Raw genomic sequence first — 15,146 nt, 5'->3', positions numbered from 1 at the left:
GAAGAGCAGAGAATTGAAGAGAAGAGAAAAATGATGAGAAGAGGAAGTGCCACAATATTCCTTTGACATTGGTTGTTCGCAAATAAATAAATACTTTGTTTAACTAAAAGCATTACAAGCCACCTGTACCTGTTTGCGGTGGTTCTTGCATCTTTTCTTCAAACATATACTTTGACTAAATTCTATGAGGGAGGATTATGGTTAGAAAATACTTAAAAGTTACTGGGTTATATAAAACAGCTGACAAATTAATCAAGGCTTATTGATGAACAAATCCCATTGTGAGAGCCTATGTTATGCAGTGTTCCTCTGGATCTATAACAACGTGTTTGCTGTAATCTAGCGACATTTCTACATACTGAGACAGTTGCCCCTAAATTCAACTTATAAAGGTAGGGTAAAATGCTTTGGAGGCGTCACTAAGAAATAGCCTAGAACTATAGATAGCACTGATAAGCACTGTCAAAATACCAAGACATATTGTGTGACCTATTAAATAGTGTTAGAATAGTGTACTTTTCTCTCATAGAGAAGGTTATAGAGTATACAGTAGAAAACTCGCCAGAAGGGACTTCACTACAACAATCACTGCACTGTTGACCATTGCATTAATACATCAGTCTAGCTGTACTTCTGGAGACTTCCTTTGTCTGACTCGGAAATGGACAAAGACGAAGCGTTACCCCTGTAAATAAATGGCCGACAGCAAAGGACATTTTGTAAGTGAAGGCTGGTACTCACATGGAGCGATAGCCCTGTTGCGTGTCACCTGGTGTCAAGGACAACGTGAATGACAGGAAATTGCACTGGGGGATCTGGACTGAGCAGAGACATTCCACACTGTATCCGACATACTGTATCCGACATACTGTATCCGACATCCTGCGTCAGTATGTCTCCTTTAGCGTGTCTCAAAGAGAGCGGCAACATGTTCAGAGATATTAGTTAAAGTTTTAGACTATAAATATCAGGTTGCGGTTTCGTCTTATCAACTTTCCATCTGCCTTAGAGCAAGACTTGTACAACAGATCTCATTAGCTATAACAACTTCATCAGCAGTAGGGCTCACTTTGCATTTAGACCAGGACCAGAGTTGGTCGTATCAAATCACATACATCTAATATTTAGAGATCGGCCTATCAGTAAAGCTCTGCTGGGAGTTCACGTGTACAGTACGCGGGTCGGGTCTCTCCGTTGAATCATGTTTTGGCAGTTCAAAAGGCCATTTCCATGGCAATGAGCCCCAGCAGATAGACGGAAGAGAAGCACATGTTATTGGTCACACACAGGACAAGAAGGGCATCGTCCTGTTGGTGGGGATAAGCGGAGATCGAACACACTGGCTACTGTGACTGCTTTGAAGAAGGAATTGGCAGTAAAAAAAATAACTGTCACTGCGGAACAACCTAAAGTTGTCATCAACCTATTAAACATAGTGTCATATCCGGCTAGCTAGGATAGGCTATTATCCCCTTTTGTATTTTCAGACATATTTGCGTGTTTGTACGTGCTCAAAGCAGTACTTCTGGGGAATTTAGGATTGGAGTGTCCAGTCACGTATTAGTCTATAGATGACGTCCAGGCTACTTTGAGGTGGCACCCTTTGTCACACACACATCCCCTCTCTGACCTATTTCTCTGGTTGGCTGAATGACTGGAAAGGGCGCACTTTTAGAACCAAACAAGGACAAGGGATTTGTGTGTCACAGTGTGTTTAGAGAAGCACATCCCCTCACCATAACGTACAGTACAGTACACACACACACACACAAAACATCCTAAATCATGTCCTGTGACTGAAAATCCCCTTCATACTATGCTACTATAAGCAGAAAACGGTTTGTCGGATCATATCACAGAATCCTTGCTTTAAACACACTCCTGTCTCCGTCAAACCCCTCTGCTTAGACTACACGTACGCTAGCCAGCTCTCATTTCCAATGGATTTGCTCTGCTGGTCATATCAACGCAATAATTGTGTCTGTTTTCCCACTCTAACAGCATTACTCAAGAATATTTCCTTTACAGTGGGGTTTCATAAACTGGGCCCTGGGCATGTGAGAGGTGAGATGGTAGATTTTTCATATTGGTCTGGAGCTGAAAATGTTTAAGAACCCCTCCTTTACAGATAAGGCCATTGCTCTAATTGCTCTATTTATGAGCAAAATAAGTGCTCCTCTCAGTTCAATGCCAAAGCTGTTTTGTTATAGTTATACAACCAGCCCACATAAAACATCTTAATCCTGAGGTCAGGGAGTGATCATGATCTTTCTATCCATGTGTGGCTTCTACAGTTGAAAGAATTGTGTTGGTCTAAAGAACCTTTCACAATGAAGTCTCCCATTGCAAACCTTCAGACAGAGGGCCTGAGAGGAATCAAGGCCATACCAACAATACCATCCCCATAGCCTTTCCTGAAGCCTTTGAACTGGGACGTGCTTAGCAATTACTGGCTGTTAATGGGGCCCTGGTGTGGGCAGGAACCAGGAAGTGATGATAGGAAGCGGTGGCAAATGGATGGTGCACGGCTGCAGGCATGGCCATTCTGCACGTCTACCCCACTGCCCACTGATTGGGCGAAGGCGTTGGGGGTTAGCTAAGGCATACACATATGTGCAGACACACTCCGATACAATCACACAGACGTCACACATACCGCACTACTGGAGTCGGTGTGATACATATAACTGAAGAAAGCTGTCAGCTGTTAAATACTGTATTCTCCGCACAGACGGAGCACAGTAAACTTCTCTTGCTTTTAACTTCTTGATGAGTTATCAGTCAGCGAGTGTTAAAACTAGGCCTATCCAAGTTCTCTTACCTCTTGATGAGCTTGATGGACTTGAAGGCCTCGTCCATGTTTCCGATGGTCAGGTAGAAGCTAAAGTTGAGCATGGCATCGCGGGTGGCCTTTTCACAGTTCTCCAGGCCCTGAAAGTCCCGGAGGGCTCGTCTGGACACCATGTGGGGGGACTGGGCAGCCGGGGCTGAGGCCTGGGCCAGGGATGGAGATTGGGTGGGGTCTGGAGCTTGGGCCTCCTCCGTCTCTGGATCCCTCTCACCTGGCTGGGTGTTGATGAGATAACCAAGAATTAGCTATTTCAATACAATGTGACTATATAGATTTTGTGCTGTGCTTCCATGGGGTCTAGTTCTTTAATGCATTGATTGTCCAATCTCATCTCTGTTTCAAACACTTCACACCCGAATATGAAAATTCCCCACACAAACAATACTAATGTATAACTAAACCATGTGGTTTGTACTGATGAATACTTTAGAGCAAAACATTCAACATAATGGTTGGAGTGGGGTAAGATAAAGTTTTTTTTTTTCATGATTTCTTTTCAGGAAACTCTTTCTTTTCTCCAGAGATAGAATCTGGCTCTTGAAGCCTTTTTCTATTATAGCGTGATAACTTTCAATACTGGCAGCCGACTCGATTACACACAGGTAAGATGAAAGAATTTGGCTCCTTGATTAGGAAGGGAAAATGACACGCACGGACACACGCGCACACACACTATTGTAGCAACACCCAGTCCTTCATCATAGAAGAGTAGGCTCAATGGAAGGAAACATCCTCAGATATGAGATCTAGGGCTAGTAGGGAGACACAGACAAGAAAGGAATCAAAAACAGTGGAAATAGACATCTAAGAAGACATTGATCGTATCCAACCAGTGGAGTAAGCCACAGATATCCGATCCAATGTTATATGTCATTCTATGCCACAAGCTACAAAACATGGACCCTACAATTCTGGCTTATGCATCTGAATACTGTGGTGCATTCTTCCTATGTAAAAACTAATTTCACTATGGATGGTCTCGATTACATTGTCCTGTTAATTATTATGACACAATGGAGGTTTTACAATGCCACAAGCCTAGGAAAAGAGGGTAGGACTACGGAAAAGCCGAGGAAATTTGCAGCACTGACTAACTGAAGGGGCAGTAGATACTTACTTCTGGTAAAGAGATACCACCCCTCCGAAACAACAGCTGGTGTGAATGGAAGCCAAGCACAAACAGACATGCATATGCACATGAAATATGACAAATTCACATACACTCAAGAAAGAGAGGGAAGAAGAGCCATAGCAAAGATTATGCAAAATGAAAAGAAAGACTAACCGAGTTTTATGAGCATAACCTCTGAGGGATAAGATGGGGAAGAGAAGCAAGAGAGCAACCCTAGCTTACAAGTGATTTACAGATGTAGGGTCTTAATTTGATCACTCTTTTGTTGATGAGAATTTGCCTGCACAGCAGGTTTAAAAAGGCTTCTAAAATGTGCAATTTCCACTTTAGAATTTCAGACTTGATTTGCAGTAATGTAAAATGTATCAACTCCTACAAAAAATGTCCATGAATTATAATCCACATAATAATTCAGATTTCCTGTTGCTACAGGATTTTTTTCCTGCTGTAGCAAACTGTCTCAAATTAAGATCCTACGTCTGTAGGCCTACTAAAAATCATGATAACATAATAAATCATATGAACAGTATGTCCCTGGTAAATTAGAAAATCAGTAAACAAAAGAGTAGCCATACAGTAAATAATGGCCTCACCTTAAGTAAAGGGATACCATTCAATACTCTGCAGGTAATGTACTGTGCATTGGTCATTGTCCCTACCTTACAGGTGAAGTAGTAGTAGGGAACGTCCAGGGCCAGTAGGGCCTGCAGGCCGGCTGGTTTGGGGTAGGAGTCCTGCAGGAGGAGCCCATGTTCCTGAGTGCAGAAAAACGTCACCACGAGCACATCCACCTGCAGGAGACAGCAAATACATGCTATATGTTACATAGTTCATAGCACAGAGGACTCAGAACACACCATATACAGTACATACCGAACACACCCACACTTGATATGTATTCAGCGTTTCCCCTAGGATTCTTTTCAGCAGAGGTGGGAAAGAGGGGGTGGGGGGGGGTCTCAGGAGGTTTTGTAGAATGATTGTTAGAAGGTCACTTCTGGTGACTTTTTAAAAGGACATTCGATTCTAAAATGCACGACAATTGAATTATGTTGACACCATCTTAAATAGAACTGATGCGTGCCACTGCACTCTACTGAGATGATGAGGAGCAAGTGGTGGCTGTGGATCTCATTTGTGCCACTGCTCGCTCTGTTTGCTAGAACTGTAGCAGAACTGCTGTAACTTGCCACTTTGTTCTTAAAGGGATAGTGCGTGATTTTGGCAATCGAACTCAATGAATACCATTTTTATGTCTCTGTGTGCAGTTTGAAGGAAGTTGAAGGTAGTTGTGCGAGCCCTTGCTGACTAGCGTTAGCCCAATGACTGGAAGTCTATGGAAACAGCTTGCATGCTGTTCCCATAGACTTCCAGTCATTATACTAACGCTAGTTAGCAAGTGCGCTAACGCTAGTTAGCCACTTCCTTCAAGACACATAAAAATAGTATCCATGAGTTCATCTGACTGTGGGTAGAAAAAGGTCTTATTGCTAAAATCTCACACTATGCCTTTAAAAGTGGGTCTCTGCAGAAATAAACAATACCAGTCAATAAGAAGAAGAGACTTGTTTGGGCCAAGAAACACGAGCAATGGACATTAGACTGGTGGAAATCTGTCCTTTGGTCTGATGAGTCCAAATTTGAGATGAACGGATGATCTCCGCATTTGTGGTTCCCACCGTGAAGCATGGAGCAGGAGGTGTGATGGTGTGTTGGTGCTTTGCAGGTGATATTTAGAATTCAAGGCACACTTAATCAGCATGGATACCACAGCATTCTGCAGTGATACGCCATCCCATCTTGTTTGGGCATAGTGGGACTATAATTTGTTTTTCAACAGGACAACACACCTCCAGGCTGTGTAAGGGCTATTTTACCAAGAAGGAGAGTGATGGAGTGCTGCATCAGATGACCTGGCCTCCACAATTAACTTATCTGAACCCAATTGAGATGGTTTGGGATGAGTTGGACAGCAGAGTGAAGGAAAAGCAGCCAACAAGTGCTCAGCATATGTGGGAACTCCTTCAATACTGTTGGAAAACCATTCCAGGTGAAACTGGTTGACAGCATGCCAAGAGTGTGCAAATCTGTCATCAAGGTAAAGGGCGGCTACTTTTAAGAATCTATAATATCAAATATATTTTGTTTAAGACTTTTTTGGTTACTACATGGTTCCATATGTTATTTCATAGTTTTGATTCTACAATGTAGAAAATAGTCAAATAAAAAAAAACCCTTGAATGAGAAGGTGTCCAAACTTTTGACTGGTACGGTATATAAATTTAAAAAATGGAGGAAAAAAATGACAAAGGAAAATGAAAAAAATATAAATATAGGAGGAACACTGGTATTGTATGCATGGTATTGTATTTTTCGAAATACATTCTGAAAACAGGCCTATAATAGATTATTTGTTGTCAAATCTGGTTAATGTGATTGTACATTACAGTATGTAACATTTTTGTGTGGTGGTGAGTAGTACAATGAAGCCACCCCTACCCTGTCCAGATGGTCCATTTGGGGAGAGCTGACCAGTACCGTCTCACACACAAACAGACGAGGCTCGTTCTCGTCCCAGAAATGAGACACAGGACATCTCTCGCTCAGCTCTGTCAGTGGCCGTCTGGAACACACACACACGCACACACACACACACATATTCAGTGAACACACACACACATTCAAAATAACACACAAGGTTAAAAGAATGCACGCACGCACGCACACACACACACACACACACACCTTTCTGTGTCGTCGGCCTGTGAGATGCCACTAGGCGGTCTACCAGTGAAGAAGTCAAAGTGAGAGAGTGTGTCCATCTCTACGTCATAGAAGTACATTCTGTGGTCAGGTCTCCCATTCACCTAAGAGGGAGAAATAATTCAGCAACAACATAAATCAACAACTTGGTAGAAGTACAATTTAACAGACTTGGAAGTGTAGCAATTCAAATAACTTCATTGCGAATTACAAGAGCAAAGTTTATCTATGAGATCCTTTGGAGAAGAAAAAAAAGTCAAGGTTCTATGTCTCGAAGTGTCCACTCACCTGAGTGACCAGGATGCTGACTTGGTTGCCGTTGGCGTTACACTTGACCGATTTCAGGGCTCCCAGATTAGGGGTCAGGTCCACTAGGTTCTTAGCACTGCAGTGGGCCTTGGCTTCTCTATACACACACATACAGTACAGACGTATATACAGTCTATACAATGACGTACACAATGAACCCTGAAAATTGTGCTGCAATATGCAATGACAAGGAGTAGTCTTTTGCTAGCTATGTATAGCAACACAAAACAATGGAGACCTGCAAAACAAGATCAATTTGACCAAGCTCATTCACTTACTACACTGGCTAATGACACTGATTTGAAAAAGTGGTTGTGCCATTACAAGTCATGTAAATTGAGAGGTTTTTATCTGTTTTTGTGGATACCTGCGAGTGAGGTCAAAGACCTTGATGTGAGCTGTGTCTGTTCCCACCACCAGGTAGCCCTGACACACACTGAGCAGCACAGGGTTGCCCTCAGCCTCAGAGAAGGCTAGTAGCTGCTTCACTGTGCCCTGGGAGACAGAGTCAGAGAGATACACACGGCTTATTTACAATAGACAAAGACACACAATGCTCGTCTATAATATACAGAGAAGGATCTTAATTTGATCCCTCTTCTGTTGCTGAAAATTATTTTCCTGCACAGAAGTGTATTTGAGGTTTAAAAAGGCTTCTAAAGTTTGCAATGTTCACCAATTTGCCCTAAAGAAAAATGTATCAACCCCGACAAAAACGTCAAGTAATTATAATCCACATAATACATTTACTGTTGCTGCAGGATTAATTACCTGCTGTAGAAAACTAGCTGAAAATGAAGCTACAGACAACAACAAAAAGAACACTGAACTAGATTTGACGGGAGCCTCGAAGCCGTAAGAGGCAGTATGCATACTGTGTGTGTGTGTGTGTGTGTGTGTATGTATCCGTGCGTGCATGCGTCTGTACGTATCTGCGCGTGCGTGACTGTGGATAGGCAGAGGGTTCCAGGTAAGGGGACTGACCTGTGGTGTGCGGACCTGGACTCTATTGGGCTCCACAGTGTAGATATTCTCATCATGCACAGCTAAGACCTGGGACTCACACAGGAAAGAGCCTGGGGACGAGCAGGACGGGAGAGGAGGGGAAATGGGAGGATTCACACAGGGCTTAACAACACTAAGCGTCTGTCTTAACGCAGTGCTTACGACCGTGTTATAAGTGCTTATGCCCGTGTTATAAGTGCTTATGACCGTGTTATGCAGTGCCATGCTGGTGTTGTGCAATGTTATCACTATGTAGCTGTGCAGCCACTTCACCTGTGTTGCGTAGAGTTGCCCCCGAGGGTTCGTACACAGTGACCTGCTTCCCGTTCCACACTGTGACTGTGTCCTGAACACACACCACGTCAACATCAGATGCCTAATATCTCAGTCAAAAAGACCACTCAACACACCTCACATACTCCTTAGATAAACACACCTGCTTGTGTGAGCCAGGCACAGTAAAAAAGTTTCACATTGAGCAGAAAACTAATTATTCGATAGCCTCCCAAGTCAAGCTAGACCAGGGGTTCCCAAACATTTTGGGCCCGTGACCCCATTTTGATTTTAAAAATATTGCGACTCCAAAATGTAAAGAAAAAAAAAAAGTGATGTAATCAACGACCAATGTTTCCTTCTCTAATTGGGGCTGTGACAGTCTATTACAAACCAGTCTGACAGTACTTTTGACATTATTTCAATGTGAAGGAAGAATGGTTTGAAGTGACTGAAACATATCAGAAAGGTATTGGGAAGTTCAGAAGATCATCGGGCAATAATTGTGTATGCTCTTCTGTGTAGAAAAGAACATCTTCATTCCCACCCAGTCTGATTTAATGCCTGGTCTTGTCCACTCTAATAAGTCCTGCGTGGCTTGTGGGCATTGTAGAGGGAAACAGAAGACACATACATATTCCTGAGTCTTTTCTTTCAGTGATGGGGTCATAAAAGATAGAGCCACGTTTGTAGGAAGAAACGGCTCTGTTTACATCAGAAACGGCTCTGTTTACATCAGAAACGGCTCTGTTTACATCAGAAACGGCTATGTTTATTACAACCGCACCTAGGCTATTCTATGAATCAAGTGCTATATTATCATTTTTATACAATCATCTCGCAACCCCATTTTCAAATCAGGCGACCCCATGTGGGGTCCCGACCCCTGGTTTGGGAAACTCTGAGCTATACATACACAGTTGGTGAGCAGGGCACATCTTTGGCTGGTTACCTTGGTAGCGGGACCCATTTTTGTCTGGTTACCTTGGTGACGGCTCACGGGACACATTTTGGGGCTGGTTAACTTGGTAACGGGACAAATGTTTGGACTGGTTACCTTGGTGACGCAGACACCCTTGATGTGCATGTCGGAACGCAGGGTGAGGTGGGAGTTGGTGTTGAACATTGTGAGGCTGAGCTGGGATGGGGTTAGCTGTACCGCTGCCACCTGCTGGCCGAAGTGGGCAGACATGACGTGCTCACAGAGGATCAGCACTGTGGTCACACTGTTGGCAGCCAGCAGGTTCAGGTTGGAGCCCCACTGGAAACAAACAAGACAATTGCAATCAGAGAACACATGAATGTAAAACTGTAATAACATAGTCACTGACTTATGTAACCGCACTCTAGGAGTCCGGTGATCGTACTGTAGCCACAATCAGTGAAATTCAATATTTTAGACCAGGTGTCGACAAATGAAAAACAAGGTGATGGAGAGGTGATGGACGAAGTCATCACAAAGTGTCAATACAGTATAATGTAGGACTGTAGTATAATGTGGTACTGTAGTAAAGTAGTGTACCTGAAGCTGGGTGACATTGCCCTCGATCTCCGTGGGTGTCTGTAGTTTCCACTGGGCCTTGGTGTCTGTCCTGGTGTTGGGCTGGCTCACCATCCTCCACAGAGCTATACGCCCCCTGTTGGTGCCTGCAGCTAGGATCTCTGGAAAGACGCAGGGGAGTGAGGGCGACATCATGAAACAATACAAATAGGCCCAATTCTATGCCTAAATATGATTAAACAAAGAATTGCCTATTCGAGAGGTAAATGCATAGCATATAATCTTGCCGACTCCTATGGTGGCCATTGTCATAAACAGTGTGCAGTAGAGACAATGGACATAGGAGTTGCGGGCAAGCTAACACAAACAGATCTGAGACTAGGCTAGTGGATGTATACTGTGTAATTGTAATCCATTTAACATAAGTCTACCATAGCTCACCATTAGCCCAAATTTTCAGAATACCAGTAATGTTCATTCCTACCTTTGGCTGTGCAGTAGGAGACACAGTTCAACACCTCTCCTTTCTCAAAGCCAAGGCTCTCATCCAGAGAAAGCACATAGTTGTCATCCCTCTCCAAGTCCCAGAGCCTACAACACAATGTATGTTAGCTACACAGTCAGAGTGTGTGTGTGTTTGGTTTTCCTATCCTTGTGGGGACCAGAAGTCCTCACAAGGATAGTAAAACAAGGAACATTTGGACAAGTGGGGACATTTCGCTGGTCCCCACAAGGAAAATTGTTATTTTAGACTTATGGGTTAGGGTTAGAATTAGGTTTAGGAGTTAAGGTTTAGGAGTTAAGGTTAGAGGTTAAGGTAAATAGTATTTTGAATGGGAATCAATTGTTTGGTCCCCACAAGGATAGTATTTTTTTCACATGTGCCGAATACAACCTTACCATAAAATGCTTACTTGTGTTGGTGTTGGTGTGTGTGTTTGTGTGTCTGACCTGATGACCTGTTCCCCTGTAGCTGTGATGAGGAGGCCTGTCTCTGTTGAAACGATGTCTGCGCTTTGGCCACCTTTTCCACTCAGCTTCACCTGTGACAACAGAACACATAAACACAGTCGCACACACACAAACTTCAATTGAAGTAATGGACCCAGAGGGGATGGCTGCCGTTTCACAGGCTCCTAGCCAACTGTGCTATTTTGATAGATTTTTCACAATGTTTGCTACTCATTTTGTACTAAATGTTCCTGCTACCGTCTCTTAAGACCGAAAAGAGCTTCTGGACATCAGAATAGAGATTACTCACATAGACAAAGATTTTTGGACAAAGAACTGGACAAAGATTTTTTCTTTAATGAGTCCGACGCGAAGGATATCCTGCTTTGTCGAGACAAGGCCCAAATCCCCATCATCCGAGTGAAGAAAAGACGGCGAAAAAGGGGGAGGAGGGCGGGGTGCCTTGTAAGAATTAGCCGACAAGCAGGTAAACCACCACTACCCTTCATATTATTGGCAAACGTGCAATCATTGGAAAACAAATTGGACGATCTATGATTAAGATTATCCTACCAACGGGACAACTGTAATATGTTATGTTTCACCGAGATGTGGCTAAACAATGACACGGATAATATAGAGCTGGCTGGCTTCTCCGTGCATCGGCAGGACAGAGCAGCTACGTCTGGTTAGACGAGGGGCGGGGTGTGTATTTGTCAACAACTGCTGGTGTGCGATGTCTAATATTAAAGAAGTCTCGAGGTATTGCTCGCCTGAGGTAGAATACCTCATGATAAGCTGTAGACCACACTATCTACTAAGAGAGCGCTCATCATATTATTCTTAGCCGCCTATTTACCACCACAAACCGATGCTAAGACCGCACTCAATGAGCTGTATAAGGCCATAAGCAAACAAGAAAATGCTCATCCAAAAGTGGCACTCCTAGTGGCCAGGGACTTTAACGCAGGCAAGCTTAAATCCGTTTGACCTCATTTATTTTCAGCATGTCACATGTGCAACCAGAAAAGAAAAGAACTCTAGTCCACCTTTACTCCACACACAGAGATGCATACAAAGCTCTCCAAGAAAAAACTAAAGCAGGAAGTACCAGTGACATGTTCAATACGGAAGTGGTCAGATGAGGCGGATGCTACGCTACAGGACTGTTTTGCTAGTACAGACTGGAATATGTTCTGGGGTTCATCCAATGGCATTGGGGCGGCAGGTAGCCTAGTCGTTAGAGCGTTGGGCCAGTAACCGACAGGTTGCTAGATCATATCCCCAAGCTGACAAGGAAAAAATATGTCATTCTGCCCCTGAAAGACGGAGTTAACCCACTGTTCCTACGCTGTCATTGTAAATAAGAATGTGTTCTCAACTGACTTGCCTAGTGAAATAAAAAATGTGAAAAATACAATTTGATATGTACCTTCATGAGCTCCTGGGCTCCCCCCTCAGGTCCCAGAGTGTACTGTGACAGCAAAAGGGTTTCTGTGACAACGGCCAGGACTTCTCTCCTCTTCAGATAGAAGAGCTTCTGGATGGAGCCGTCCACACTGAGCACTGGGCTGCTCCTGCCATGCTCATCCACACAGTGCACCTTGCCTAGGCACAGAGTCAATACACACACTTAGACTAACACAGTGAGAGTGCGGCTTCAAATGTACTTTATTACACTGGGCACAGGGATGCAAAACGCCGAGGGCCCAAAAAGGTGATACTTTGTTTTTTGCACTAAAACATGCACACAAAAAAATCCCTGTTTGGGGGAAATGCAAATTTTAACTAATTAAACAACAAATAATATGATCTACATGATCAGTCTCTGTGTGTGAAATAAAAAGTGGTTAATGTGAACCAAACTCACAGCTTAAAAATGTGAAGAAAGCAATCCAATGTTATTTGTTGCCTAGAATTTACTGCAAATGACACTCAAGTCTTGAGAGAAAACAATACACTAATTTGACCGCCTTTATAACAGAACGCTTGTGACCACATACACAGCTAAATATTGCACTTGGGGGGAAAAAACATCTTACGCAGAAATAGAATGAAACAAAGAGGCATTCTATTTTTGCTCTATTTTGTGGCCACTGTAGTAGGCATGTAGCACAAGGCTACATGTGTGCAGAAATAACATTCACTGAGTAAAAAAATGTAATAGTCCCACCTCACTCGCAAGTGTTACTGTCAAGTTCAACACAAGAAAAGCGACATCTTTGGGCTACACTGCACATTATTACATTGTACACTTTCCCCCTGAGGACATCTGTTCTACAATGTTCCAGCAGAGCATGATATATTTTGTTGGCATAATTGATCCCTTTAAGGCAGAGTACACCTCGCATACCCCTTTTTATCCACTGTATTGAAAAAGAGAGAAAGTGTGTGGTGTTCCTTTCACCTCTAGTGGCACCCAGCTTAAGCCAGGCCACGCTCCAGCTACACTTGTTTAACAAGCAATGACTCATTTTTACCTAATTCTCTCATTCTGAAAATTAACCACATACTGTAGAGGGAAAACATTAGTTCACAGATAGTAGTTAGATCGTTAGCTAGTTAACATTTCACAGAGATTGCCATGGTCCAGTAAGCAACTAACGCCTTATAACTTGAGGAAGAGCCAGGAGTCGTATAACGTTAACGTAAACTCGTACATCGCCTTGGTCCGTACAATTGCCCTTATTTTAGTGCCCGAAAAACGTAATACTTCCAGATCAACTGTAATGTCAATACCATTGTAAAGCACAATTTCTCCCCTTTCCAACAAAATCAATTACATGACCTAAACACTGCCCATTTCTGCATAATTCAAGCAGGCAATAAGCCCCGTCGAGTCTTTTTTTAAATGACTATAAAGCCATTACCATGTCGATCAACGCTTGAATAGAAACCTAGTTCACACACCCCAATTTTGATGTCAACACAGTCGCTACAATCCCATTAGTTTTCTTTGTAGCCTCGTTTGAATGTTGCGGTTGAGCACATTTGTACGGAATGGGGTGAGTTTACGTTACCAGTTAATACTATAGCGAATTGGTTAGGTGACTAACGTTAGCTCATCTGATGTTGTAACATTAGCTAACTAACGTATGTTAGTTGTCTGACTTTATTAGCCAGCTAATTTTCACACCATAGACTCAATTATTTGATCAGTTAAGTTGGCTAATGTTGCTCAACATTTCTCTGGCTAGCTAACGTTTTGTTACTAAAGCACCTTATACCACCCACCACTGCGACCTGTATGCTCTAGTCGGCTGGCCCTCGCTACATATTCGTCGCCAGACCCACTGGCTCCAGGTCATCTACAAGTCCATGCTAGGTAAAGCTAAACCCACCCGTAGCACGCGCTCCAGCAGGTGTATCTCACTGATCATCCCTAAAGCCAACACCTCATTTGGCCGCCTTTCGTTCCAGTTCTCTGCTGCCTGTGACTGGAACGAATTGCAAAAATCGCTGAAGTTGGAGACTTTTATCTCCTTCACAAACTTCAAACATCTGCTATCTAAGCAGCTAACCGATCGCTGCAGCTGTACATAGTCTATCGGTAAATAGCCCACCCAATTTTACCTACCTCATCCCCATACTGTTTATATTTATTTATTTCTCCTCTTTTGCACACCAATATCTCTACCTGTACATGACCATCTGATCACTCCAGTGTTAATCTGAAAAATTGTAATTATTCGCCTACCTCCTCATGCCTTTTGCACACAATGTATATAGACTCTTTTTTTTTCTGTGTTATTGACTTGTTAATTGTTTACTCCATGTGTAACTCTGTGTTGTCTGTTCACACCGCTATGCTTTATCTTGGCCAGGTCGCAGTTGCAAATGAGAACTTGTTCTCAACTAGCCTACCTGGTTAAATAAAGGTGAAATTTAAAAAAAAAATGTTTTTTAATTTCATCCAGCTAGCAAGATAAGTAACTTAACAATGCTAACAATACTTGTTCCACCACACTTTCTCCCTCACCTCAAACTTTCCAAATGCCAGTTGTTTTCGGTTACAATTCATGAAGTATGCTTCATCACCTTCTCACCCCGTCGCCGTGGTCAGGCTTCTCACCTACCTCTTCGCTATTGTTCAGGGGACGCGCTGCTGTAAGTTAACCAGCAAAGGCATAGACACAAACTGCCTTTTCACTCTCTGCTGTCTTGCCAGAGCGCACTCTGATGTTGTAACTAGCAAATCGGTTGTCTCTTCAGTCACGTGCTGCATTCTGTTGTTATGTGAATGATTGGCTGAGCCCTGGATACAGTCAGTATTGCTCCAAATCAAATCAAATTTATTTATATAGCCCTTCGTACATCAGCTGATATCTCAAAGTGCTGTACAGAAACCCAGCCTAAAACCC

The 15,146-nt window shown here is 43.1% G+C and overlaps 1 protein-coding gene across 1 annotated transcript in view; it reads right to left on the bottom strand.

The window, feature by feature from the left end:
- ift140 (intraflagellar transport 140 homolog (Chlamydomonas)) overlaps positions 1–15,146 on the bottom strand; it is a 55,277-nt gene that overhangs the window by 33,547 nt on the left and 6,584 nt on the right. Inside the window, exons 6-18 of the mRNA XM_029629450.2 lie at positions 12,218–12,393; positions 10,786–10,877; positions 10,319–10,425; positions 9,856–9,995; positions 9,391–9,594; positions 8,334–8,406; positions 8,040–8,131; positions 7,423–7,550; positions 7,035–7,152; positions 6,729–6,850; positions 6,483–6,606; positions 4,643–4,774; positions 2,822–3,066 (exon numbers count right to left, since the gene is read on the bottom strand). Coding sequence (XP_029485310.1) covers positions 2,822–3,066; positions 4,643–4,774; positions 6,483–6,606; positions 6,729–6,850; positions 7,035–7,152; positions 7,423–7,550; positions 8,040–8,131; positions 8,334–8,406; positions 9,391–9,594; positions 9,856–9,995; positions 10,319–10,425; positions 10,786–10,877; positions 12,218–12,393 — 1,753 coding nt within the window. The remainder of the gene's footprint in view (positions 1–2,821; positions 3,067–4,642; positions 4,775–6,482; positions 6,607–6,728; positions 6,851–7,034; positions 7,153–7,422; positions 7,551–8,039; positions 8,132–8,333; positions 8,407–9,390; positions 9,595–9,855; positions 9,996–10,318; positions 10,426–10,785; positions 10,878–12,217; positions 12,394–15,146) is intronic.

This window comes from Oncorhynchus nerka, linkage group LG23, assembly GCF_034236695.1.
Source record: "Oncorhynchus nerka isolate Pitt River linkage group LG23, Oner_Uvic_2.0, whole genome shotgun sequence".
NCBI lineage: Eukaryota > Metazoa > Chordata > Actinopteri > Salmoniformes > Salmonidae > Oncorhynchus > Oncorhynchus nerka.
This window is presented reverse-complemented; position numbering and strand designations above follow the sequence as displayed.